The following is a 27972-nucleotide window of genomic DNA, read 5'->3' as shown; positions in this document are numbered from 1 at the left end:
ACGTCACATGACCATCACATGACCGTCACATGACCATTTCATGACCGTCACATGACCGTCTCATGACCGTCACATGACCATCTCATGACCGTCACATGACCGTCACATGACCATCTCATGACCATCACATGACCATCTCATGAACATCTTATGACCATCTCATGACCGTCGCATGACCATATCATGACCATATCATGACCGTCACATGACCATCTCATGGCCATTACATGACCGTCACATGACCGTCACATGACCGTCTCATGACCGTTAGATGACCGTCACATGACCATCTCATGGCCATTACATGACCGTCTCATGACCATCTCATGACCGTCACATGGCCGTCTCATGACCGTCACATGGCTGTCTCATGACCGTTTCATGACCATCTCATGACCGTCTCATGACCGTCACATGACCGTCACATGAGCATCTGATGAACGTCACATGACCATCACATGACCGTCACATGACCATTTCATGACCGTCACATGACCGTCTCATGACCATCACATGACCGTCACATGACCATCTCATGACCGTCACATGACCGTCACATGACCATCTCATGACCATCACATGACCATCTCATGAACATCTTATGACCATCTCATGACCGTCACATGACCATATCATGACCATATCATGACCGTCACATGACCATCTCATGGCCACTACATGACCGTCTCATGACCATCTCATGACCGTCACATGGCCGTCTCATGACCGTCACATGGCCGTCTCATGACCGTTTCATGACCATCTCATGACCGTCTCATGACCGTCACATGACCGTCACATGAGCATCTCATGAACGTCACATGACCGTCACATGACCATTTCATGACCGTCACATGACCGTCTCATGACCATCACATGACCGTCACATGACCATCTCATGACCGTCACATGACCGTCACATGACCATCTCATGACCATCACATGACCATCTCATGAACATCTTATGACCATCTCATGACCGTCACATGACCATATCATGACCTTCATATGACCATCTCATGGCCATTACATGACCGTCACATGACCGTCACATGACCGTCTCATGACCGTTAGATGACCGTCACATGACCATCTCATGGCCATTACATGACCGTCTCATGACCATCTCATGACCGTCACATGGCCGTCTCATGACCGTCACATGGCCGTCTCATGACCGTTTCATGACCATCTCATGACCGTCTCATGACCGTCACATGACCGTCACATGACCATCTCATGATCGTCACATGACCATCTCATGACCATCACATGACCATGTCATGAACATCTTATGACCATCTCCTGACCATCTCATGACCGTCACATGACCATATCATGACCATCACATGAACGTCACATGACCATTTCATGACCGTCACATGACCGTCTCATGACCGTCACATGACCATCTCATGACCGTCACATGACCATCTCATGACCATCACATGACCATCTCATGAACATCTTATGACCATCTCATAACCGTCACATGACCATATCATGACCATATCATGACCGTCACATGACCATCTCATGGCCATTACATGACCGTCACATGACTGTCACATGACCGTCACATGACTGTCTCATGACCGTTAGATGACCGTCACATGACTATCTCATGGCCATTACATGACCATCTCATGACCGTCACATGACCATCTCATGACCGTCACATGACCGTCTCATGACCGTCACATGGCCGTCTCATGACCATCTCATGACCGTCTCATGACCGTCACATGACCGTCACATGACCATCTCATGACCGTCACATGACCATCTCATGACCATCACATGACCATGTCATGAACATCTTATTACCATCTCATGACCATCTCATGACCGTCACATGACCATATCATGACCGTCACATGACCGTCACATGACCATCTCATGACCATCACATGACCGTCTCATGACCGTTAGATGACGTCACATGACCATCTCATGAACATCTTATGACCATCTCATGACCATATCATGACCGTCTCATGACCGTCTCATGACCATCTCATGACCGTCTCATGACCGTCACATGACCGTCACATGGCCGTCTCATGACCGTCACATGACCATCTCATGACCATCACATGACCATCTCATGAACATCTTATGACCATCTCATGACCATATCATGACCGTCACATGACCATCACATGACCGTCACATGACCATCACATGACCATCTCATGACCATCTCATGACCATATCATGACCGTCACATGACCATCTCATGACCGGCACATGACCGTCACATGACCATCTCATGACCGTCACACGACCGTTACACGACCGTCACATGACCGTCACATGACCGTCACATGACCATCTCACGACCGTCACACGACCGTCACACGACCGTCACATGACCGTTTCATGACCGTCACATGACCGTCACATGTCCATCTAATGACCGTCACATGACCGTCACATGACCATCTCATGACCTTCACATGACGGTCTCATGACCATCTTATGACCATGTCTTGACCATCTCATGACCGTCACATGACCATATCATGACCGTCACATGACCATCTCATGACCGTCACATGACCGTCACATGACCATCTCATGACCGTTACATGACCGTCTCATGACCGTCACACGACCGTCTCATGACCGTCTCATGACCATCTCATGACCATCTCATGACCGTCACATGACCATATCATGACCGTCACATGACCGTCACATGACCATCTCATGACCATCACATGACCATAACATGACCATAACATGACCGTCACATGACCGTCTCATGACCGTTAGATGACGTCACATGACCATCTCATGAACATCTTATGACCATCTCATGACCATATCATGACCGTCTCATGACCGTCTCATGACCATCTCATGACCGTCTCATGACCGTCACATGACCGTCACATGGCCGTCTCATGACCGTCACATGACCATCTCATGACCATCACATGACCATCTCATGAACATCTTATGACCATCTCATGACCATATCATGACCGTCACATGACCATCACATGACCGTCACATGACCATCACATGACCATCTCATGACCATCTCATGACCATATCATGACCGTCACATGACCATCTCATGACCGGCACATGACCGTCACATGACCATCTCATGACCGTCACACGACCGTTACACGACCGTCACATGACCGTCACATGACCGTCACATGACCATCTCACGACCGTCACACGACCGTCACACGACCGTCACATGACCGTCTCATGACCGTCACATGACCGTCACATGTCCATCTAATGACCGTCACATGACCGTCACATGACCATCTCATGACCTTCACATGACGGTCTCATGACCATCTTATGACCATGTCTTGACCATCTCATGACCGTCACATGACCATATCATGACCGTCACATGACCATCTCATGACCGTCACATGACCGTCACATGACCATCTCATGACCGTTACATGACCGTCTCATGACCGTCACACGACCGTCTCATGACCGTCTCATGACCATCTCATGACCGTCTCATGACCGTCACATGACCGTCACATGACCATCTCATGATCGTCACATGACCATCTCATGACCATCACATGACCATGTCATGAACATCTTATGACCATCTCCTGACCATCTCATGACCGTCACATGACCATATCATGACCATCACATGAACGTCACATGACCATTTCATGACCGTCACATGACCGTCTCATGACCGTCACATGACCATCTCATGACCGTCACATGACCATCTCATGACCATCACATGACCATCTCATGAACATCTTATGACCATCTCATAACCGTCACATGACCATATCATGACCATATCATGACCGTCACATGACCATCTCATGGCCATTACATGACCGTCACATGACTGTCACATGACCGTCACATGACTGTCTCATGACCGTTAGATGACCGTCACATGACTATCTCATGGCCATTACATGACCATCTCATGACCGTCACATGACCATCTCATGACCGTCACATGACCGTCTCATGACCGTCACATGGCCGTCTCATGACCATCTCATGACCGTCTCATGACCGTCACATGACCGTCACATGACCATCTCATGACCGTCACATGACCATCTCATGACCATCACATGACCATGTCATGAACATCTTATTACCATCTCATGACCATCTCATGACCGTCACATGACCATATCATGACCGTCACATGACCGTCACATGACCATCTCATGACCATCACATGACCGTCTCATGACCGTTAGATGACGTCACATGACCATCTCATGAACATCTTATGACCATCTCATGACCATATCATGACCGTCTCATGACCGTCTCATGACCATCTCATGACCGTCTCATGACCGTCACATGACCGTCACATGGCCGTCTCATGACCGTCACATGACCATCTCATGACCATCACATGACCATCTCATGAACATCTTATGACCATCTCATGACCATATCATGACCGTCACATGACCATCACATGACCGTCACATGACCATCACATGACCATCTCATGACCATCTCATGACCATATCATGACCGTCACATGACCATCTCATGACCGGCACATGACCGTCACATGACCATCTCATGACCGTCACACGACCGTTACACGACCGTCACATGACCGTCACATGACCGTCACATGACCATCTCACGACCGTCACACGACCGTCACACGACCGTCACATGACCGTTTCATGACCGTCACATGACCGTCACATGTCCATCTAATGACCGTCACATGACCGTCACATGACCATCTCATGACCTTCACATGACGGTCTCATGACCATCTTATGACCATGTCTTGACCATCTCATGACCGTCACATGACCATATCATGACCGTCACATGACCATCTCATGACCGTCACATGACCGTCACATGACCATCTCATGACCGTTACATGACCGTCTCATGACCGTCACACGACCGTCTCATGACCGTCTCATGACCATCTCATGACCATCTCATGACCGTCACATGACCATATCATGACCGTCACATGACCGTCACATGACCATCTCATGACCATCACATGACCGTCACATGACCGTCTCATGACCGTTAGATGACGTCACATGACCATCTCATGAACATCTTATGACCATCTCATGACCATATCATGACCGTCTCATGACCGTCTCATGACCATCTCATGACCGTCTCATGACCGTCACATGACCGTCACATGGCCGTCTCATGACCGTCACATGACCATCTCATGACCATCACATGACCATCTCATGAACATCTTATGACCATCTCATGACCATATCATGACCGTCACATGACCATCACATGACCGTCACATGACCATCACATGACCATCTCATGACCATCTCATGACCATATCATGACCGTCACATGACCATCTCATGACCGGCACATGACCGTCACATGACCATCTCATGACCGTCACACGACCGTTACACGACCGTCACATGACCGTCACATGACCGTCACATGACCATCTCACGACCGTCACACGACCGTCACACGACCGTCACATGACCGTCTCATGACCGTCACATGACCGTCACATGTCCATCTAATGACCGTCACATGACCGTCACATGACCATCTCATGACCTTCACATGACGGTCTCATGACCATCTTATGACCATGTCTTGACCATCTCATGACCGTCACATGACCATATCATGACCGTCACATGACCATCTCATGACCGTCACATGACCGTCACATGACCATCTCATGACCGTTACATGACCGTCTCATGACCGTCACACGACCGTCTCATGACCGTCTCATGACCATCTCATGACCATCTCATGACCGTCACATGACCGTCACATGACGTCACATGACCGTCTCATGACCATCTCATGACCATCACATGACCGACTCATGACCGTCTCATGACCGTCACATGACCGTCACATGACCATCTCATGACCGTCACATGACCGTCTCATGACCATCTCATGACCGTCACATGACCGTCTCATGACCGTCACATGACCGTCACATGGCCGTCTCATGACCGTCACATGACCATCTCATGACCATCACATGACCATCTCATGAACATCTTATGACCATCTCATGACCATATCATGACCGTCACATGACCATCACATGACCGTCACATGACCATCACATGACCATCTCATGACCATCTCATGACCATATCATGACCGTCACATGACCATCTCATGACCGGCACATGACCGTCACATGACCATCTCATGACCGTCACACGACCGTTACACGACCGTCACATGACCGTCACATGACCGTCACATGACCATCTCACGACCGTCACACGACCGTCACACGACCGTCACATGACCATCTCATGGCCATTACATGACCGTCACATGACCGTCACATGACCGTCTCATGACCGTTAGATGACCGTCACATGACCATCTCATGGCCATTACATGACCGTCTCATGACCATCTCATGACCGTCTCATGACCGTCACATGGCCGTCTCATGACCGTTTCATGACCATCTCATGACCGTCTCATGACCGTCACATGACCGTCACATGAGCATCTCATGAACGTCACATGACCATCACATGACCGTCTCATGACCATCTCATGACCGTCACATGGCCGTCTCATGACCGTCACATGGCCGTCTCATGACCGTTTCATGACCATCTCATGACCGTCTCATGACCGTCACATGACCGTCACATGACCATCTCATGACCGTCACATGACCATCTCATGACCATCACATGACCATGTCATGAACATCTTATGACCATCTCCTGACCATCTCATGACCGTCACATGACCATATCATGACCATCACATGAACGTCACATGACCATTTCATGACCGTCACATGACCGTCTCATGACCGTCACATGACCATCTCATGACCGTCACATGACCACCTCATGACCATCACATGACCATCTCATGAACATCTTATGACCATATCATGACCGTCACATGACCATCTCATGGCCATTACATGACCGTCACATGACCGTCTCATGACCGTCACATGGCCGTCTCATGACCATCTCATGACCGTCTCATGACCGTCACATGACCGTCACATGACCATCTCATGACCGTCAAATGACCATCTCATTACCATCACATGACCATGTCATGAACATCTTATTACCATCTCATGACCATCTCATGACCGTCACATGACCATATCATGACCGTCACATGACCGTCACATGACCATCTCATGACCATCAAATGACCATAACATGACCATAACATGACCGTCACATGACCGTCTCATGACCGTTAGATGACGTCACATGACCATATCATGAACATCTTATGACCATCTCATGACCATATCATGACCGTCTCATGACCGTCTCATGACCATCTCATGACCGTCTCATGACCGTCACATGACCGTCACATGGCCGTCTCATGACCGTCACATGACCATCTCATGACCATCACATGACCATCTCATGAACATCTTATGACCATCTCATGACCATATCATGACCGTCACATGACCATCACATGACCGTCACATGACCATCACATGACCATCTCATGACCATCTCATGACCATATCATGACCGTCACATGACCATCTCATGACCGGCACATGACCGTCACATGACCATCTCATGACCGTCACACGACCGTTACACGACCGTCACATGACCGTCACATGACCATCTCACGACCGTCACACGACCGTCACATGACCGTCTCATGACCGTCACATGACCGTCACATATCCATCTAATGACCGTCACATGACCGTCACATGACCATCTCATGACCTTCACATGACGGTCTCATGACCATCTTATGACCATGTCTTGACCATCTCATGACCGTCACATGACCATATCATGACCGTCACATGACCATCTCATGACCGTCACATGACCGTCACATGACCATCTCATGACCGTTACATGACCGTCTCATGACCGTCACACGACCGTCTCATGACCGTCTCATGACCATCTCATGACCATCTCATGACCGTCACATGACCGTCTCATGACCATCTCATGACCGTCACATGACCGACTCATGACCGTCTCATGACCGTCACATGACCGTCACATGACCATCTCATGACCGTCACATGACCGTCTCATGACCATCTCATGACCGTCACATGACCATCTCATGACCGTCACATGACCGTCTCATGACCATCTCATGACCGTCTCATGACCATCTCATGACCGTCACATGACCGACTCATGACCGTCTCATGACCGTCACATGACCGTCACATGACCATCTCATGACCGTCACATGACCGTCTCATGACCATCTCATGACCGTCACATGACCATCTCATGACCGTCACATGACCGTCTCATGACCATCTCATGACCGTCACATGACCGTCTCATGACCGTCACATGACCATCTCCTGACCGTCACATGACCGTCACGTGACCGTCACGCTGGTTCTCAGGCAGGTTGTCTTTGTGCGTCTGCAGGAGTTGGAGCAGCAGTTCGAGCGTGAACGTCTGTCACTGGAAGACGAGAAGAAGCTCCTGAAGCAGCAGCTGGACGAGCTGAGGGAGGAGCTGACGTCCAAACTCACTGCAGCCAACCAGGAGGTGACGACCCAACCAGATGTTCTGAATGGTTCTGTCTGAAGCTTTAGGCTGTCAGGTGTTGAGAGGAGAGAAGAACCGGGATTTACAAACCGGAACTACTGATCTGAGCCTCATTCAAAGCTGCATTCAAGCTTCTCTGAATGAGATAACTTTGAACATCAAACCGGAGAAAAGACCTTCAGGTTGATGCTTCACCTGGTTCAGCCCCGTAAAGCTAAGCAGAAGAAAAACTTGTTGGTTAATTGGAAGACGTTCGGGTCGGTTGTGGGTCGGAGATCTTTAGTCATTTCTGGTTCTTCTTTAAGTTTCTTTAAACTGTCCAATCGTTTCATCGGGTAACGCCTCGTCTCCCTCAGGTGTCTCGGTTGCAGCAGGAGGTCCGTCAGGGGGAGCAGGACTTTAACACAGCAGAGGGACAGATCTCCACACTGAAGGAGGCGCAGGACAAACTGCTGGAGGAGCTCGATGCCACGAGAGCGCGACTGAGAGAAACCAGCAACCTGCTGTCTGCTCTGCAGGTCAGGAGCCGTCCTTCCCATTTCTTCGCCGTTCTTCTTAGTTCTTCTCTGTTCTTCCCAATTCTTCTCTGTTCTCCACTGTTCTTAGTTCTTCTCTGTTCTTTTTAGTTCTTTTTGGTTCTTCCCAGTTCTTCTTAGTTCTTTTTGGTTCTTCCTAGTTCTTCTTAGTTCTTCTCAGTTCTTCTGTTCTTCCCAGTTCTTCTCAGTTCTCCACTGTTCTTCTCAGTTCTTCTGTTCTTCCCAGTTCTTCTCAGTTCTCCACTGTTCTTCTTAGTTCTTCTCTGTTCTTCTTAGTTCTCCACTGTTCTTAGTTCTTCTCTGTTCTTTTTTGTTCTTCACAGTTCTTTTTAGTTCTTTTGGTTCTTCCTAGTTCTTCTTAGTTCTTCTCAGTTCTTCTGTTCTTCCCAGTTTTCTTCTTAGTTCTTGTTAGATCTTCTCAACGCCAAAGGAGCCTCAAAGGTTGAAACTAAATGTAAATATAGAAGAATTCAGCTCTTTCTGTCCTTCCTGTTCCTCAGGGAGAGCTGGAGACACAGAAGCGTCAGCACGAGGCCAAAGTCATTACAACCAAAGAGGAGGAGAAGCTGAAGATGGACAAGATGGCTCTGGAGCTGGAGTTGAAGTGGACTGAGACGCTCAGGTAAGAAGAGGTCCTGTTTGTGTCTAACCCTTTCCCATAGAACCAGTGAGGTTCTGATGGTTCTGGTGAACCTGAAGGAGAAGCGGTTCAGACTTTGAGCTTTCACATGAGGGCAGAAAGCGCTTCTGGAGTAAAGACCAGATGACCAGTAATCCCTCAATGATCTGCAAACTGACGTCTGGTGAAAGTTTGGATCCTTTTCTTTGGTGCTTCGGCATCTTTGATGTGAGGAGACGTGAATGTTTGACCCCGACAGCTCCTGCCGTTGACATTTTTAGACATTTTTTTCATCCCGTTTGGTTACCTGGAAATGTCCACATCTCTGTGTTGCCATAGCAACAGAACAGAGTTAACTATTTGTTGATTTTAAAGGTTAGTTTCCCTCCTCCGATAACCTCGGTTCACCTGCAGAAGTTCTGCTGCTCCGCTCACGGTTGGTCTGCGGCGTCCGGCCGAGGAGTCGGGACCCGATCCACAAAAGACAAACCTCCCTGATGGCTCACTCTGTTGGTTTTTTTATGTTTTCGGTTCTCGAGGCTTTTTCCGGTTAAGGAGGCGACAGTTTGGCTGAAGCTCTGGGTGTTTCTGCAGGCAGGAGTGTAAGAAGCTGCGGGAGGAGCTGAGGGAGGAGCACGAGGAGGACAAAGCTTCGGCTCTGGCCCAGCTGTCCCAAGCCAAGGAGCAGGAGCTGAGCGGCGCCAGGGAGAGCTGGCAGAGGAAGGTGGAGGACCTGCTGGAACAGGTGCGGGTCCACCGCGGGGCGGCCGGGTTCTGGCGGTTCTGCTGTCACTGCAGAAAAAATAAGATGAACCCGTTCAATACCGTTGATGAATCTGTGGTGGAAACAAAAACCGTCATGTTTTTCTAGGTGGAGCAGTAATTACAGCAGCAGAGGAAGAAATCGATGGTACTTGTCTTCCTCTTTGCTTCACAAACACAGACATAGTTTAAAGTCCAGAATATTCCTGCAGAATGTCAGCGTTCTCTTCCCCCAGCCACGTGCACGCTCATGTGCACGGAAGTGATCCGATGTCTACTGTGAATATAAAGGAGCGGGCAGCAGTGATGTCATTTCCTGTTTTTGTATGTTTCATTTATCTAATCCATCAAAGCAGCTTCGTCTTCACAGCAGCTTTGCGACAGTTACTTTCCCTCTAAAGTAATCTATTACTTTATCTGCTCCTCCGCCTGAGTCTTCTCCACAGACCACTTCCTTCTACCAGAGGTTCTGGCTCGGTTTCTGTGAAGTTCTGCTGGGTCTGCATCAGTGACTGTGGACCGTCTCCTCTGCCGCAGATTTCCCTGCTGAAGCAGAGTCTGGAGATGCAGCTGTCGCAGTCGCAGTCGTCTCTGCAGCAGCTGCAGCATCAGTTCAGCCAGGAGCGCGAGCACCTGCGCATGCAGCTGGACGAGCTGCAGACGGAGCACCAGAGGCGGCAGCAGCGTCTGCAGGAGGTCCACGTGTGCGCCGTGCAGGAGATGGAACGCACCAGGCAGCGCGACCTGAAGGTAGGCGGAGCCCCCGCGCAGGCTCCTCCCTGCAGGTGCAGAAACACCATGGATGTCAGGATTTCATCAGATGCAGATCAAAAACACTTCTGTTACTAAAGTCACCGGATATATTGATTCACATCATGATTATTAACTGCTTATCATGAGGGAAGATTTCTAACCGAACTAGAGGGAGCCGCGTTTCCAGAAGAAACTGCAGGGTTGATGCTGGATTACTGAATGAAAATGAAAGTTAAAGTTGGCACAAAAAAGGAATGGATAAAGAAATGATCTAAGTTGACCATAAATGAAGTGAAAACAGCTCAATAACACAAAAGATATGTTGGTGAAAAAATGCCAGAGCCGAGTCTCGTATGGCGTTTCATCTCTGCCATAAAGTGAAGGGCGTAAAGACAACTGAGCGGCGTATTCAGGAACTGAGTGACATCACAACCACGCAGGCCCAATTCTAACCGAGCAATCCTCCTTTGCGTCTCACCAGACTTTGCCCTCAGTGTTAAGGGGCGTTTTTGTCACTTGGGGGTGGAAACCTTTCTGGTTGATCTGATTGGCCAAAATTTGCTGCTCAATTTTGGCGAGGCAGGCGGGGCGGGACTTTCATTTTGGGGCTTTAATAGAAAGAAATGGCGGCTGAAACGTGGATTAAAAGGATTAAAACGGTAACAGCTTCAGTTCTGAGTGTTTTTTTCTGTATTTGGCGGTAAAACATGCATGCTGGTGTGTGTTTTAAAAGGCAGCGAGTGCAAGACTGAGTTGGTTGTGATTTAATTTTTATTTTTTCAGTCATCAATCAGCATCCAAAAATCCATCAAAGTCCTCATCTTCTGTACCTGAAATGAACAGCTGGTCTGCATTTCTGTCAAACGTCAGCTTCCCTTCCGTCATCATCAGAGTCCGTCTCGTTGCCGTGCGGCTCCAAAGAACAGTGAAGGCAGACGCGTCAGGCCAGCTTAAGACAGGCCAGTGTGGCCTAACTCGCCCGTTGCTGCTTTTCACTGTCATCTGCTGGAAGTTGCTGCGCTCAGCCTCGAGTTGATCTTCCAACACAGGCAACCTCGCCTTGTTTCCGTGGAAACTCAGCTGCTGCTGCGTCTTCTTGTCTTGTCGGAGTTGGTTTGCCAGCGACCTCACTTGTGAACCATGGATTCATTATTTTAAATATTCTGGCAGCTGAAGATAAAGTTAGAAAGATCTTCACAGATTCAGACTTCTAGTCTCAATAACTCTTCTGATAAAAGTATCTCAATCCTATCGTATTAACACAGAGAGAGAACCACAAATGCATTTCTAAAGAAAAAAGATTGTTTCTTTTGCCTTTTAATCAGAATTGTTCTCTTCAAGCTGTGAATGCAGACATGTAGACATGCAGACATGCAGACATGCAGACATGCAGACATGCAGACATGCAGACATGCAGACATGCAGACATGCAGACATGTAGACATGTAGACATGCAGACATGCAGACATGCAGACATGCAGACATGCAGACATGCAGACATGCAGACATGCAGACATGCAGACATGTAGACATGCAGACATGCAGACATGCAGACATGTAGACATGCAGACATGCAGACATGCAGACATGTAGACATGCAGACATGCAGACATGCAGACATGTAGACATGCAGACATGCAGACATGCAGCAGCCGGCTGTCAAGGGACCGAAGTGCAGCTGGTCTATTCCCGTGTTCCTCCGCGTAGCTGATAGCTGCAGTTTAAACTGTGCCTCATACGTCGTGTCTCTTTGCATTTCCAGGGTTTCCAAAATGATTTTGTTCTGCATTATGCTCATAACTGCACCTTTGTAGTGGGGGGGGGGGGGGTCTTCTTTCACGTCCTCTCCTCTCTCTGTACCATCATCAGGCTGTTCTCTCCCAGGTCCTCTTTACTGAAGTCACACAACAACACATTAGAGCCGCTCCGTACATTTTTAAAATGGAAGACTTTCACCTTATGGTTGTGAAAGTACTGAATATAGAAAATATGATAAAAGGCAGAGAGCGACATGCAGCTCAAGAGCCGCCTGTTAGCCCCCCCTGCTCTGAAAAATGAAAGTCCCGGCCGCCTGCCTCGCCAAAATTGAGCAGCAAATTTTGGCCAATCAGATCAACCAGAAAGGTTTCCACCCCCAAGTGACAAAAACGCCCCTTAACACTGAGGGCAAAGCCTGGTGAGACGCAAAGGAGGATTGCAGGCATGCAGTTGTAAAATGGGGGGGTCGCTCGGTTAGAATTGGGCCTGCGTGGTTGTGAGGTTCCTCACTCAGTTCCTGAATACGCCCTTCACTTTATGGCAGAGATGAAACGCCATAGTATCAAACCAGCCAGCTTCTGCACCAAGGATTCCCCATTTATTTCAATGGAGGCAGAAATCCTGGAATATCTGGAAAAGTTCAAGGATTTGAAGAACCAAAAGTCAAAGCTGGAAAAAGCTGAAAGAGCTGAACATTTGAATAGTTGGATGGTTGAAATAGATGAAAGATTGTAGGAGTTAAGCCTCAGAACATGGTGGAAGATACTAGAATAAAGAAAGAGAAACAGGAAAACAATGATTGAATACTTTATAGCATTTAACCAACTGAAGGGCTCGACATAGCCATTTGTCCGCTGGCCCGGTCCGGTTTCCCGAGCAGTACGGACCACAAGACTTTATTATTCACTTGTCCGCTCGGGCCACTAAAATATCTAACGGTTAATATATTTTTCACCTTTTTCAATAAAGTATATTTTGCGAAAACATGTAGATTTACCTCGTCTTCATCGCTTTGAAAGTTTGACGCCCGCCATGATTGTTTTGGTCACGTGGTGCGCACGCTCCGCGTGGTGTGCACGCATCCGGAGATGCGGACATCCGTCGGAGCAACTTAATGGCGCCAAAATAGCTTGGGAAGTTGGACAAGGAGACAACGAACGCACAAAGATGTTTCTCAAACCTCCCCAAGATGGAGTAATGGGTGGAATTAGTTAATGGACAGCAAGATATTTAATGAATGCACTGAAGATGAAACTGTATCCACTAAGCTTTAAGCTGAATGTCAAAGAATCAAAGGGAACTCCAAATACCTGAATCTCAGACTCAAATGCAGTATAATGTCAAAGTTCTTCAGTTTGTGTTTCTTTACAACACTGAAAGCAGTAAGTATTTCTAGTCAAAAGCTGAATGATCTCAGTAATTTAATTTTATTAAATTTTTCAATTATTTCATTTAATTAAGTAACTAAAGTAAATGTAACTTTGCAACTTTAAACAAGTAATTCTGCAAATTTGAACAACATAACAGTAATTAAGGATCTAAAAAGTAAATGTAACTTTGCAACAGTAACAAAAAGCAGAACCTTAAAGCAGTCAGAGCAAAAAAGTAAAGAAAACTTCTTAACTATTGATTACGTACAAATGTGAAATAGCAGTGATTAGAAGCAGCATGAAAACTTCTTAACTAGTGTTTCCTACTACACTGCAGTGCTCTCTTCAATCTGAAACAGACTAGAGACTAGAGTCTGTCAGATTTAAGTTTGATATGCTCTATTTTCAGTCATTGAAAAGTGTAGAAATAACTGCTAGATGTCACCAGAATGCACCATATTAAAATTTTCCTGGGGGGCATGCCCTAAAGTTGCGGCGTCCGTTGCCTGGGTGCGGCCTGTGGCGGCGGGTCGCGCGGTGTCGGGCCAGTAACGTCAAAAACTACTGGGCTATGTCAACCCCTGAACTGTTGATTAATCTCTTTTAAGCTCCGCCTTCAATCACTGACTGCGGTAAAAACTTCCATCTTTTCCCAAATAAGTACAATTCCTGAAAAGGCTGCTGTGGTCTGGAGCTGCAGGTGGATCCTCTCCTGTGGAATATTCCAGAACTTGCGTCCCAGTGGGTCAGAATGACCCGTCGGCTGTCTATGTTTTTCCTCTGTGTGTGTGGGGGGGGGGCTTGTTTTGGTGTGCAGGGAGAGGAGCACAATTATCCAAAGTGGAGCGTCTGAAAGGATGATTTGATGTCCTGTGTGTTTCGGGGGGGGGGGCATTTACATCAGCAGCGTTATCTGGCAGGAAGTAAAGAAGTGGTGGACTTAGCCTGATTTAGAGGTTTGTCTGCAGGAGGAGGAGGGTTTGATCCGGACAGACGTTCTCCTCTGGAGGACTTTGTCTTCATCTCAGCAGCATCACTGCTCCAGGACAGAATCCTGAATCACCAGAAAACAGACAAACTGCAGAGTCTTTCAGAAATAAAACGAGTGAGGTCTGAGGGTCTGAGGGGTTTGGTCCAGATCGGGATCCTGCTTTTCCAGACTCTAAGCTTTGACCTTTGACCTCCAGCCGTCTGATATGATGATGTTTTCAAATCTTTTTCACGTCTTTGTTTTTGCGTTTTTGGTCTTTGTGATCAGTTTAAGGCCACTTCCTGGACAGATTACCCAGAATCCCCCTGCAGCACCAGCAGTCTGGCTCTGTGGGGGGGTCTGTTCTGTTACCCATCATGCATTGCAGTGCTGCAAGTAAAAGTCTGCCTGCAGAGCGCCGCATCACCTGGCATCTTCCCGCCTTTACTTAGATGTTCTCCACCTTGGGCGGACGGGCAGGTATTGATCTCTGCTTAATGGAAACAGATGGAGGAGTTTGCACACAGCCGGGGGAGGGGGGGGGGGGGTTGTGAGCATTAACTCCCGCCTTCAGGGTTCTCTGTGATTAATGCGCTGGCTTTAATGAAAGGAATAAAAGCTGCGGTTTTTATCGACCCGCAACACAAAAGGGCCGATGATCAATTCTAATGAACGGAAGCGATCAGAGGCTGTTAGAAACGCTCCGACCACGAGCCCCAGATCCACCCGCCTCAGTGGAAGACGTCACCTGCAGAAATCCCGGTTCCTCTGATGGAAAGGCGGTCGCGGCGGCGTGGACGCTCACGGCAGTTTTCAGGTGTTCTGGTCTGAAAGCAGAGATGAAGCAAACTCCTCCCTGTGAGCCTCAGATGTTGGTTTATGTGAAGGAAAATCCTTCAGAAAATCTCTGAATAATCCACAGATGTGACTGATTTAGAATGAGGGACAAAAGCAAAGGTGTACCTGGAAAAACACACCTGGAAACAGCCCATTCAAAGTTAGGTAATGTTGCATTTGCCCTCTTGTGGCCAGTTGTAGTACTACAGCAGAAGGTAAAAATGTCTGATTTAGGAATATTTCTGAAACTTTTAATGACTTTTGCATCTTGAAACAACAACTTTGTGTAAATAAAAGCATCTGGAGTTTGTGTGTGAACAGATCTAAACATCTTTGGTTACAGATGACATGGGAGCAGCTGCTGCTTTAACTACACTTTAGTTCCTTTCTGTTCTCTGTCTAATCTGGATTTTAGTCCATCTTTTTTTAGTTTTCTTCCTGCTCAGAACTCAGCTGGACTCTAAATGTCCTTTTTGCCTCTCTGCTGTCCTCCCCGCCCCTTCAGGAGCTGGAGGAGCGTCTGCGCCACCATCACCACGCAGAGCTGCAGTCGCTCAGGGAGGCCCACCGCCAGAGCATCGAGACGCTCAAGCAGCAGTCGGAGCAGGAGCTGCAGACTCTGCGCTTTGAGCTGGAGGACGAGGGCAAAGCCATGCTGGGTGAGCCCCCAACGTGTGCACGGCTGTGCACGGCTGTGCACGCTAAGAGGAGCCTTGGCCTGAATTGGGAAGTTAGCATTTAAAGTATTCTAAAGTAAGCTTCTAAACATCCCGTTGGAAGCAGAATTCCTCTGGATTTCCTTCACGTCTCACTGTTTATCGTTTGACCGTAAACTATTCTTGTTCCTAAATGTGTTTGAGGTCCAGTCATGGATTCAAACCCTCCATGTTTGTGAAAATGTGAGAAAACGTGGAAACATTGGAGCATCAGTAACGTCGTTAAAGGATCTTCTCACACTGGGAGCATTTCTGATCTCCTGATCTCACCGCAGCCTCCCTGCGCTCGGAGCTCAACCACATCCACGCCTCGGCCATCGAACACCTGCGCCAAACCCACCAGCAGGAGTCCGCCGCCGCCAAGGCCCAGCTGGAGGAGGTGCTGGAGAGCAACCAGACGCAGGTAGGAGCTCCCTCCTTCTCCTCCACAGCTCTGTGTTATCAGGAGGCGCCTTGCCGTCACGTTCGAGTCCCTGTCACAGACACTCATGCACAGCAGCGATGTTTCTGATGAGGAGGTGAGGGAGGAGCAGGGATGCTGGGTTCTTCTCCTCTCTGCTCCCAGAGGAGTCAGACGCTGACGCCGGGTTCAGTTTTCTGCTGACTTTAGCCTGATGAGGACTTGACCTCATCAGACTGATCAGAGGGGGGGTTTGGCTCATGAAGTCCACTTCACTGCCCGTCCAGAAGACGTCTGTGTTCACCCGACAAACCTGAGGCCTTCATGGGCTCCAGGATTTCTGAGCTCCTGAGTTGTGTCGATGTTGTGTTCACTGAATATCGTGGAGAATTCCCCAGAATCAGTCTGCGCTCTGAAAAACGCCACGTTTCCAGCCGTGGGGAAACCCCGCCTCCAGGTTTTGAACCTGGAACCAAAGAGGTTTTGCTGAGGAAGCCGCTGACGGGCCGGACCTGCCTTTCAGGAGCGGGAGCTTCTGGGCCGGATCTCGGAGCTGCAGGACGAGGTGTCCAGGAGGAAAAGCCAGGTGGTCCAGCTGGACCGCCAGATCCACACGCTCAACGAGAACATCAGCAGCCTGACCAAAGAGCTGGAGACCAAAGGCAAGGAGGTCTTGAAGATCCGCAGCGAGGCCAACCAGCAGATCCGGTGAGTCCACGCCGTTCACGGCGGCGTCCGGTTGGTCCGTTTAGAACATGAACTACAGGAAAACTATCCTTAGAAAGAGGATTACCACGGTTCTTCTGACCAATAGAATGTCGGAGGAACAGCTGATCTTTTCTATATGGGATTCTTGGAGCCACTTCCTGTTTGGAGCGCCAGAAGGGGCGGGGTCACTCTGTCCAGTTCATTTACAGTCAATGTTCTCCTATTTTCTTCAAACATTACACGTTCATCCGAGTAGGAGTACACAGCTGTGAAACAGTACTTCAGAGTAGTTCTGGAAATAAGCCAACACAAGGAAGAATGTTGGGAATTCCTCTGTCATGTTAATGAAATAAAATACATTTACTCTAGTAAAAGTAGAAACACTGAAGTAAAACTTCTGCTACAAGTACAAACCGGAAGAAGTTCCTAAAGTAGATCTAGCTGAGTAGATGTAACTGAGTAGATGTAACTTGTTACTTTTATCTGACTGAACAGATCCTTGGTGGGTCTCAGGTGAGTTCCACCCTCGGCATTTCGATGCTGAGTTTGACGTCACAGTTGCCATGACGACGCCAGCTGCTTCCTCCTCAGGACCATCCATCCTATGGAAGGAGGCGTCTCTGTTCCATAGATATTTATGCGTTCACCCCCCCCCCCCCCCCCGCTTACATAAGTCTGTCAGAACTGAGTCTAAAAATAGACCATGAATAAAGGATGTGCCCCCCCCCTACAGTAGCGCCTCCTTTAACATGAAACATTTGTGAAACTCGTCATGAGCAGCAGCAGGTCTTCGTGGGGGGGTCAGGCGGTCAGAGCGGCGTGTCTTCGTGCGTCCGTGTGGTTTCACGGAGCGCCGTGTCTCCTCAGGGCGCACGAGCAGGAGCTGATGAAGAGGCACGAGCGGGAGCTGTCGGAGATGAACGCCGCCCACAGCAGGGAGACGCAGAACATGCTGTCCGACTTCAACAAAGCCCAGGAGGTGCTGAAGGACAAGATCTCCGCCCTTCAGATTCTGTACGTACTCACCTGTTCCTCCCCACACCTGAGCTTTGCCCCGCCTCCTCGCCGCTCATCTGGAACAAAGATTCATCTGTGGAGGCTAACAGCGCCCTCATTGCTGTATTGATCAGTTTACCTGGAAGCAAAAATAAGCCCCGCCCTCAGCTGCAGGCATGTCTGCTGGATGGGAGGCGGGGCTTATGCAGCTGCAGGCATGTCGGCTGGATAAGAGGCGGAGCTTATGCAGCTGCAGGCATGTCGGCTGGATAAGAGGCGGAGCTTATGCAGCTGCAGGCATGTCGGCTTGATAAGAGGCGGAGCTTATGCACCTGCAGTTTTCGTTTGCAGAAACATGAAAAATTAAACAACATTCTTCTATTCTATGATTTCTTTTTACAAATTCGACTTTTTGAGTCTAAAAATAGTACATTAAATTTGTTCTAACATCTTTGGCAAACTCAGTGTCCACGTCTTGATCTAAATAAAGTTTTCTTTCTTTGAATCCATAAATATGTTTGTCAGAATCAATCAACCGTTGATCAGCAGGAAGTCGTTTCTGGATCTGTTGATGTTTTACGGATTAGGAAGTAAAAACTGGAACTAGAGTGACCCTCCCCCCACCTCTACCCCCACCCCCTCCCCGCTTGTGTCCCAGGCTGGAAGGAACGGAGGAGAAGTTCAGGAACAGAGAGAGCCGTCCTGAAGACCTGCAGGTCATCGCTGAGCTGAAGGACATGGTGTCAGAGCGGGAAACTCTGGTCAAGAAGCTGGTGGTGAGTGGGGGGGCCCTCCTGGGGGGTTGGACTATGTCATCGGGATGGAGAATCTTCTTCTATGATGGTTTATTTGAATTTTGCAGCCAGACTTTCGGGGCTGATCTCTAGCAGATCCTCTCAGGTCTGACTTCAGGGACAGGAAGTGGAGCCCCCCCCCACTTCCTGTCCTCCTCCCAGGAGCGCCGCTAAAACCATTTTTCCTCCATCAGGATGACAAGAAGTTCTACCAGCTGGAGCTCGTCAACAGGGAGACCAACTTCAACAAGGTCTTCAACGCCAGCCCCAACGTAGGAGTCATCAACCCGCTGATAAAGGTAGGGGGCGCCACGCCACGCCGCTGCTGCTCCTCATCTCACCCCCACCAAGGCCGTCTCTGTGGAGGAGTGGCCTCACATGCACACGTCCACAAACCTCTGGATGATGAGTTCAGACTTCACCTCCATTTGAAGCAAAAGTCAAACGCGCTCCTCTGCATCAGAGGCGGACGTCCTGAAAGAACAGGAAGTGATCAGATATACTTTCAAAATAAGAGTGGTAAAGCACCTTTATCCCCCATGGTGATGTTCTGCTCCTTCAGGCGTCTCCATGTTTCATTCCTGCAACGCCACTTTTGCTCGAGTTGAAATGAGACAAAGTGGATCTGAGCTCTGATTGGTCCACGAGCGGCCGTGGCGTCGCTGCAGGACGACCCGCATCCACGTGCACGAGCGTGTTTGACCGCGTTGCAGGTTCTATAACTTCCGCTGTCAACGTTTGTCTCCATCAGTTCTGTCTGTCTTCTGACCCCGCCCCCTGAGTTTTCTCTTGCCCCGCCCCCCATCAGAACTGTCATCCCGCTCAGAACCGGCTGATCCATTCTCTCCTCAATCAAATCAGCTTTCCTGTCTCTGGTGGGCGGGGCTCTCCTCCCTCTCCATCTGCCACCCCCCTTCATTTTTCCTTTGAACCTCCCTGTTTGACCTGCCCCCCCCCCCCCCCCCTGTTCTTTTTGTTTCTGTGTAGCAAAAGAAAAAGGTTGAGAAATCAGCAGCCAGCAGGTTCAGCAGCTCCTCCAATGTCAGGGCTCTGCTGGCCGCAGGAACGGGCGTGGCCGTGGGGGGCGGGCAGCACCCGCCTCCACCCCCACCCCCGCCCCTGCCCAACCGCCTCGAGCCCCTCCCCAACTCCCCCCTACACCACCTCGAGCTCAACGCCAACAAACCTCTTGCCCTGCCGACCCCTCCCACCGAGGCCAAGAAGTTGAGGTGAGGCCCTCTCAGAGCTCCAGCCGAATCAAACGTCTCACGCCGCCGCCGTCGGGCGCTCCATTTCTGCACACCATCCGTCCCGCGAGGAGCCCACCCCGCAGGCGGAAACACGTAACCTCCGTCTGGGCTCGCCGCGGCTCTGCGGGCTCAGAGGGGAGTCTGAGACGTTTGTTCCAAACTTCGGGTCCCAGAGCTGGAATGAAGCTCGGCTCCAAAGCTTTCAAAGACGGCCGGGCCGGACGGGTCGCTCTCCTCCCACCTGCCGGGTTCAGAGCTTGTGCTTCTGGCTGATCAGCTTCAACCAGGAAGTTGGTGTCAGTCTGTGGAGGAGCTGACAGCAGCAGGAGCTGAACGAAGCTCTCTGAATGGCTGTGGATGCAAAGGGGGCGTGTTTTTTCCTCTCATCTCATTGGTCCGTGCATGCTCCTCCTCCCAGGAAGTTATAAAGCGTGTCTGTGGTTGCTGTCTCCATCCTGAGTGTCCTCATCTCATCTGCAACACAAGCTCAGCATGTTCCTGTTTTCGGTTCTAACGGTCTGTGGGCGGAGCTCCTGCAGAGCGCTGTTGCATGGCGGGGAGGGGCTGTGGGCGGCTCCGGTGTGCAGCATGTGGCCGTTTACCTGTGCTGCATGTTTGCTGCTGTTCGTGGAATGAGCGCGAGCGTGAGCACGTGCGCTCTGAAGGCCTCCAGGCTCCTCGGAGGGGTTGGTTCTTCCTCTCCAGCCTGTTACAGCAAGGGGGCGGAGCTTCATCCTGGAGCCAAACTTTCAGGCCCACACGAAAAACCAGAACAGTTTCTGGATCCTAAAAAGAGTCGTGAGTCAGAAGTTCACCTTTGGGGGCCAGAAACCTGAGCCAAGCCGGGTGGCGTTCAAGGAGCCCAACTAGAGCTGTAAACCGCAGTGTTCTCCTGAAACGGCAGCAGGTCCAGCCTCCTCCTGCGGCCCGCAGTGCTGCAGAGGTCATGAGAGTGACCTAAAGGAAGCTTCTGCCGTCTGCTTTTACGCCTCCATCATTTACACAGCAAACGGAGGTCAAAGGTCGCATCGCTGTAGTGACATGTTGAGTCTCAGTTTAGAATCTAAGCATGAAAATATTTCGGTTCACAGATGTTTAATACTAATCCTTGTATGAATCCGTCGATGCAAACATTCAGAAACTTCCGTTCATGCGTGGCGGTCCAGCTGTGCTGCCCCCGTGTGGACAGAAACGGCTCTGCATGCAGGATGTGTGACACCAGTTTGCCGCTAACGTCTGCCTTCCTCCCTGATTCTGTTTGTCACCTGAAGCCCTCCTGAAAGTAAGGACCCCGGCCCTGACCCCGCCGACCCCCAGCGCCAGGACTGCTTCGCCCAGTACTTTTCCTTTTGACTCTGAAACACGAGGACTCAGCATGTCGACCAACGTTAAAAAATAAGAGGAACTTTGTGAACTCCGTCATTGCTCGCCGTGGGGGTCGTCCGGCTGAGGTGGGGGTGTGGAGAATCATGCTGAAGCTGACCCACCCACCATTACCCCACCCCCATCTGTCGTTTCCCTGCAGACGAGTGACCATCAGTATGTTTGATGTTCTCATTTCTTGGTAACTTCTTCGCCGTTTCTGGACGGGCGCTCCGAGCGGCGTCCTCGTTGGACCGCCGTCAGATTAGCTGGAGGCATCTGTGCTAGGCTGTTGTGCTCTCTGCATCTTAGAGTAGGAGGGCTGAGCTCAGAGCAGGTCCCTGCTGAGGAGCGGAGACCCCCTCCCTGGATAAAGCCCCCGCCTCAGGACGGCTCCGCTCAGAGCAGCTGCAGATTTTGGTAGGAGTTCAAACCTGTTTGTACGGTCGTCTGTCTCCACAGATACGATGATGTCTCACGATTTTAAAAACAAAAATAGCATATTTTATATTTCTATTATAAAGTGTATGCTTAATAAAGAATTATTGTGACATTTAACGCTGGCTCTGCTTCTCAATCAGGATCTTTCTCAAAGCGTCTGAAATCAGATCAGGTGTGAATCCGTTTTCACGCAGGTTTAACCTGAAGGATCCGAGGCTGCAGCAGCAGATTCAGGATAACGGTTATGAACGTTTCCATGGCAACAGAAGCAGAAACCTGTCCTTGGATTTATTTGTACTACTTTATGGAAAAGATAGCAAGTAAACACCAATGTAGTGAAAACGGAGTTTATTTGCATAAATTCAGGCACATATTCACAAATAACAAAAGTGGGATTTTGATTTTATGTACAAGTTCAAAATCTAGGACATTATTAATGATTAAATTAGCATTCATGAATATAGAATTTAACCAGAATTTCCAAAACCAACCACAAAAATGATCTTGTGCTTCGTTTTAGTTTCAAAAATTATCAAAGTGGTATATTTTCCTATCATAGGGAGAATTTTTAAAGATATAAAAAATAAATATTTGACATCAACAAAAAAGACATGTAATCGTTTCTAAATTATCTCCACATAAACTTTAATTACTATGAATGTTAAGATGTTAAGACAGACTTTGAAGCAGATTTTTTAGACTTTCCGGGAAGAGGCTTCCTGATTTCAGGAAGTAGTCAGAGTCCTCTCCTCTTTTTTTCAACGGATGAATCCGCGGTTTGAAAGTCTGTTAGTGACGGAAAAACGAAAATATTTCTTCCTGAATCTGCGTTTTTACTAAATTTGATGTTTGGAAGCGAAAAGATGATTTCAGTCTGTCTTTAAATCGCTTTAGAACCTCCTTTCTGACTAGAATCTCAGCTTTTGTCATCGTGAAGTGACACAAATGACCGCACGGGGGCGCAACTCAGCCCGGATGACATTTCCTTCCTAAACCGGAAGTGCATCGACCGTTCCGGTGCAGCCCAAATATGTCCGCCTCAGGAGCGGGTCCTCCCGGGGTTCGGCTGGTCCAGTATGTGGTGGTTCGCTCGGATCTAACGCAAAAACTGTCTTGGCCTCTTGGCGCTGTCATCGCGCAAGCGTGCCACGCGGCCACTGCCGCCATCCACGTGCACTACGAAGACCCGGACACGCGGCGGTACCTCGCGGACCTGGACTCCATGCACAAGGTGGTTCTAGCGGTAAGAGACTTGCCGCTGCCGGTTCCGAATCTCGTCGGGTCGAACTGCTCTGACTGCTGTGTCTGCCTGCAGGCTCCGGACGAGGCCGCGCTCTGCGGGCTCGCAGACGCCCTCACGCGCGCAGGTGTGGCGCACAAACTGTGGGTGGAGCAGCCCGAGGACATTCCCACGTGCCTAGCTCTGAAGCCGTACCCTAAGGAGACTGCGCAGCCGCACATGCGCAAATTCAAACTTTTTAAATAACGGAGTCGCGCACGCGCAGAAGAAAACCGACATGTTTACATTGTAGGGTTTCACGTGCCCCATAGGGCAACGATATCCGCTTTGATCTGTTCCTCTTTTGTTGAATAAAGGAAACGTAAATGTTTCACGTTATAGAATAATTTAAACTAACACGTTTTAGTGTCTGAAAGTCTGTAAACACGCATGCGCATTAAGATCTGACAATAAAATGTAAATTTACCGCCATCTAGTGGTTGAAGTCTGTTCATTCTAAACTAAACCGATAAACAAACCAGTTGAGCTTCTGGTTCAGAGGAAAATGTTTGCAGGAATCCTGCAGTTTTTTCTCCATCTGAGCTCAGACGGAGAAATTTCCTTCAGTTTCCACCAAAACCACAGGAAGACATTTGATTTTAGTACGTCTCTAAAAACTTTAAACTAGAAGACTGCCCGACCTGCTGAACACCTCAGGTAAGGTGCAGGTAAGGCAGCCCCCCCCCCCCCCCCCCCCCCACACACACACACACACACACATACCCAGCAAAGACACACAAACACTCTTGTTATATTTCTGATGTACGCAGCACCTGGAATTACAGGTTTGTACCTGAATGCAGCACGGCTTCATTCCAGTTTAGAGTTTTCTCATGAAAATCTGGCTTCAGGCTTTTCTCATCCCTCCATAGAAGGTCATATGTGCAGGTCGTGGAACTGCATCTCCTCAGGTGTTCATGTTCTGCCAGATCCTCAAAGGAAAAATCTTACTTTATACTTTCCTTTTGTCATTTCTGTCCAATTCCACTTCCTGAATTCCAGAGGACTTCTCTTGTTTCCTCTTGGAGTCCTTGTCTATAGCATAAAAATGTCTATATCCTACATTTTAGGATTTTCTTTCCTTTCTCCAAGTTTTGATCCAAATTCAGCCCCTGAACATGAATGAAAACCAAACTTTCAGACACGTGTGGTCTTAGTGACAAATGATTCACGTCCTGCACATTTACTGCCCATCATGTGTTTTTAATGTCTTTTCCTAAAGTTCCATGCAGTCAGTTGATTTGGACCCGACCAGAACCCCGACTCCTATCAAACAGCCTGACATTTTCTATAACCAGACGAAGAATCCATGAAATTATTAGAGGCCTTTCATGATCCATGACCTCATTTTTAACATGAATAGCAGCTGCTGCAGAAAGCCTCTGTCCTATCGGCGTTACAGGAAGTCCGTCAGGAGTCCCACGGCGAGGCGTCGCCGTGACGACCGCAGGCACCAGGAGACGTGACGATCAGTGACAAACGTCCGTTTGTATTCGGATCAATAAGTCAAACATCAGCTGCTAAATGCAGGTCTCTGTCATTTAGTTTGGGTCTGATGTGCTGCTTTTGATTCAAGTTCTGGATTTATTTTAACCAGCTGCTCTGCTTTGACATAATTATAAAATAACACAACTTCAGTTTTGTTTAAATTAGTTTTTCTGTATTCACCACATTGATGAGTTCCTCATTAGGGATAAAATAGATAAATATCCTCAGTTTTAAAACACTGGAAATACCATTGATGTAACTGTAGAATAGTGAGCTAAGTATTAGTGTTGGTTTGAATCTGGATAAGTCATGAGGACGTCAGTGTTTGATCCCTCTGTCTTTGTTTTTTTTCTCCAATATTTCTTTTAACTTGGAGATCAAACCGTTTAAGTCCGCTCTCGTGGAAGTTCTCTGTAGTATTGGTGGAGACGGATCAATAAAAGTGAAGCTTTCAGCTGTTCTGGTCCGATAGAAAGGCATTCTGTTGATAAATTCCTCCGTTTGGATGTTTGCTGGTTCATCGAGTCGCCCAAAGACGGAGGAGGAGGAGAGGGGGGGATGGTCCGCTGTGGCGCCCCCTACAGGGAGCAGCTGGAACACAAAGAAGATGAACTGCCTGAAGATCACAAAGTTCAGTCTGACCACAGGAGAGTCGTGGACTCGTCTTCCTCAACGCGATGAAGCTGGAGGCCCTGTGGTGGAGCGTCCAGAGGGAACCGCCCCACTTGATGGCAGGTGGGACGACTCCACCTGTGAACCTGAACGGCTCCAAGCAGGTCCAGAAAATGAAGGACAGAGGTCAGGAGGTCATTGTTCAGAACGCAGCAGCTAGATTGTTAGCAGGAACTAGCAGAAGAGATCACATCACTCCTGTGTTAGTTTCACTTCACTGGATCCCAGTTGATCCTAGAATCAAGTTCAAGATCCTCCTGTTAACCTATAAGGCCTTACATGGAATGGCCCCGTCCTATATTAAGGACCTCATAGTCCCTTACCATCCAATCAGAACACTTCACTCACTAAATGCAGGACTGCTTGTGGTTCCTAGAATTAGTAAAAGTACGGTTGGAGGTAGAGCGTTTAGCCACCAAGCCCCTGTCTTATGGAATAAACTCCCAGCTCATGGAAGAGAGGCCGACTCAGTTTCTACATTCAAAGCTAGACTGAAAACATTCCTCTGTGGACAGGATTATTGTCAGACTAGTTAGTATTCAGAGATTATTCAACTTAATGTTAATGTGTTTAAATTAAACTTAATAATAACTATTTCTTTTAAAAGGCTGCTAGAAGTTGAAGCTGGGGTAACTATGGTACACTGGGGTTCTGTCCTCTTTTCTCTTCTACTTCTACCCTTCCTCTCCTCTATTCTTGATCATAATTTATTATTTAGTTCTCCATGCCTCTGTTTGCTGCAGTGATTCATGTATTGTCCCTCTTTCCCTCCTGGGGAGTGGGAGTGCTTCCAGACTCCAGTTGGTTCATCCGTGCTCCAGTTCCTGACCGTGTACCTGGTCTCTGCTCCTGCTCCTACACCTGGCTGTGGTTCCTGTCTCCGGCTCGCCTCGCGCCTTTGACTGTCCCCACAACCACGGCTGGATGAAGCTCGTCTGCTGGACTTTATATATGTAGTTGTAGATTTAGATAAGTTAATTCTTCTCTAAGATTTCTGGTAAATCACCTGTCCGTCCTGGGGGAGGATCCCTCCTTCACCCCTGAGGTTTCTTCGTTTTTTCTAGAATCCGTTTTTTTTGAGAGTTTTTCTTTACAGAGAGGGGGGGTCTAAGGGCAGAGATGTCAGTATAGTTTAGTCAGTTTGTTAGTTCATTTTAGTATTTTCCTATTGAACTCTTTGTATTCGTGATCCTTTTGAGTTCATGTTTTACTTCAAAGCCCATCGAGACGACTGTTGTTGTGAATCTGGGCTAAACGTATAACATGGAATGGAAGATCAGCAGGAAATCGGGTTTGATCCATTTTCTGGACCCGTTTGGTTCCTGGTTTGGGTCACGCGGTTGCTGGAGCCTATCTGGGGTGGAGGGTGTCCCAGTCCGCGGCAGAGTCTCACAATTTAAGGTTTAATTTGAAAAAAAAATGATGAAATGAAATCTGCAGGGAAACGCAGGTGAGTTCTGACCCAAACCGACTCCCATACTTTCAGCTGATTCACCTTAGAACACGCGCGTCCACGCGCACGTGTCCACTCCACAGACAGGGGGAACCTACAGTTCACTGCTACTGACCGTGCACGTACTCGCGCGCGGGTTTTACCTTCTGTTTGAGGTTTTATCTGCGTCATGGTCCCTCGCGGATCTGAGTGACCGCTCGCGAGGCGCGTACACGAGGCCCCTCTCTCCCACCCTCGTGAGCGCGCCTGCGTGCGCGCGCGCCGT

The 27972-nt window shown here is 48.7% G+C and overlaps 2 protein-coding genes and 1 long non-coding RNA gene across 5 annotated transcripts in view; 2 read left to right on the top strand and 1 right to left on the bottom strand.

Annotated features, from left to right (window-relative positions):
• fam184a (family with sequence similarity 184 member A) overlaps positions 1-22932 on the top strand; it is a 71377-nt gene extending 48445 nt beyond the window's left edge. Inside the window, exons 10-22 of one of the 2 annotated variants that reach the window (XM_023953141.1) lie at positions 8421-8543; positions 8900-9061; positions 9580-9701; positions 10293-10443; positions 10998-11210; positions 16654-16807; positions 17140-17267; positions 17788-17972; positions 18840-18986; positions 19627-19744; positions 19957-20061; positions 20750-20991; positions 22284-22932. In XM_023953141.1, the coding sequence (XP_023808909.1) occupies positions 8421-8543; positions 8900-9061; positions 9580-9701; positions 10293-10443; positions 10998-11210; positions 16654-16807; positions 17140-17267; positions 17788-17972; positions 18840-18986; positions 19627-19744; positions 19957-20061; positions 20750-20991; positions 22284-22365 (1932 nt within the window). In that variant the 3' untranslated portion in view covers positions 22366-22932. The remainder of the gene's footprint in view (positions 1-8420; positions 8544-8899; positions 9062-9579; positions 9702-10292; positions 10444-10997; positions 11211-16653; positions 16808-17139; positions 17268-17787; positions 17973-18839; positions 18987-19626; positions 19745-19956; positions 20062-20749; positions 20992-22283) is intronic. The other variant, XM_023953142.1, reaches the window with a different exon arrangement.
• A 634-nt stretch (positions 22933-23566) lies between these two features.
• ptrhd1 (peptidyl-tRNA hydrolase domain containing 1) lies at positions 23567-24526 on the top strand. Of its 2 annotated transcripts, none has more exons than XM_011493360.3 (2): positions 23567-24046; positions 24131-24526. In XM_011493360.3, exons 1-2 carry the CDS (start codon positions 23846-23848, stop codon positions 24299-24301), a joined length of 372 nt encoding a protein of 123 aa, XP_011491662.1. In that variant the 5' UTR covers positions 23567-23845; the 3' UTR covers positions 24302-24526. The 2 variants fall into 2 exon arrangements, with proteins under 2 accessions (XP_011491662.1, XP_004085038.1); XM_004084990.4 differs by having other exon boundaries at positions 23574-24058.
• Positions 24527-25281: 755 nt separating this feature from the next.
• On the bottom strand, positions 25282-27962 carry LOC105357904. The gene is made up of 2 exons (XR_911705.3): positions 27851-27962; positions 25282-26173 (listed from the first exon to the last, which is right to left on the bottom strand). It is a non-coding gene; the product is annotated as an uncharacterized LOC105357904 (long non-coding RNA).
• Positions 27963-27972: the final 10 nt, after the last annotated feature.

The sequence above is a fragment of the Oryzias latipes genome, chromosome 24 (genome assembly GCF_002234675.1).
Source record: "Oryzias latipes chromosome 24, ASM223467v1".
Classification (NCBI taxonomy): domain Eukaryota; kingdom Metazoa; phylum Chordata; class Actinopteri; order Beloniformes; family Adrianichthyidae; genus Oryzias; species Oryzias latipes.
This window is presented reverse-complemented; position numbering and strand designations above follow the sequence as displayed.

What these genes read in the sequence shown, in the direction of transcription:
- ptrhd1 (XM_004084990.4), top strand. Translation starts at nt 23,846, where the DNA reads ATGTCCGCCTCAGGAGCGGGTCCTCCCGGGGTTCGGCTGGTCCAGTAT. An exon ending in TGCACAAGGTGGTTCTAGCG is followed by an intron (nt 24,059 to 24,130) that starts GTAAGAGACTTG and finishes GTCTGCCTGCAG; the next exon opens with GCTCCGGACGAGGCCGCGCT.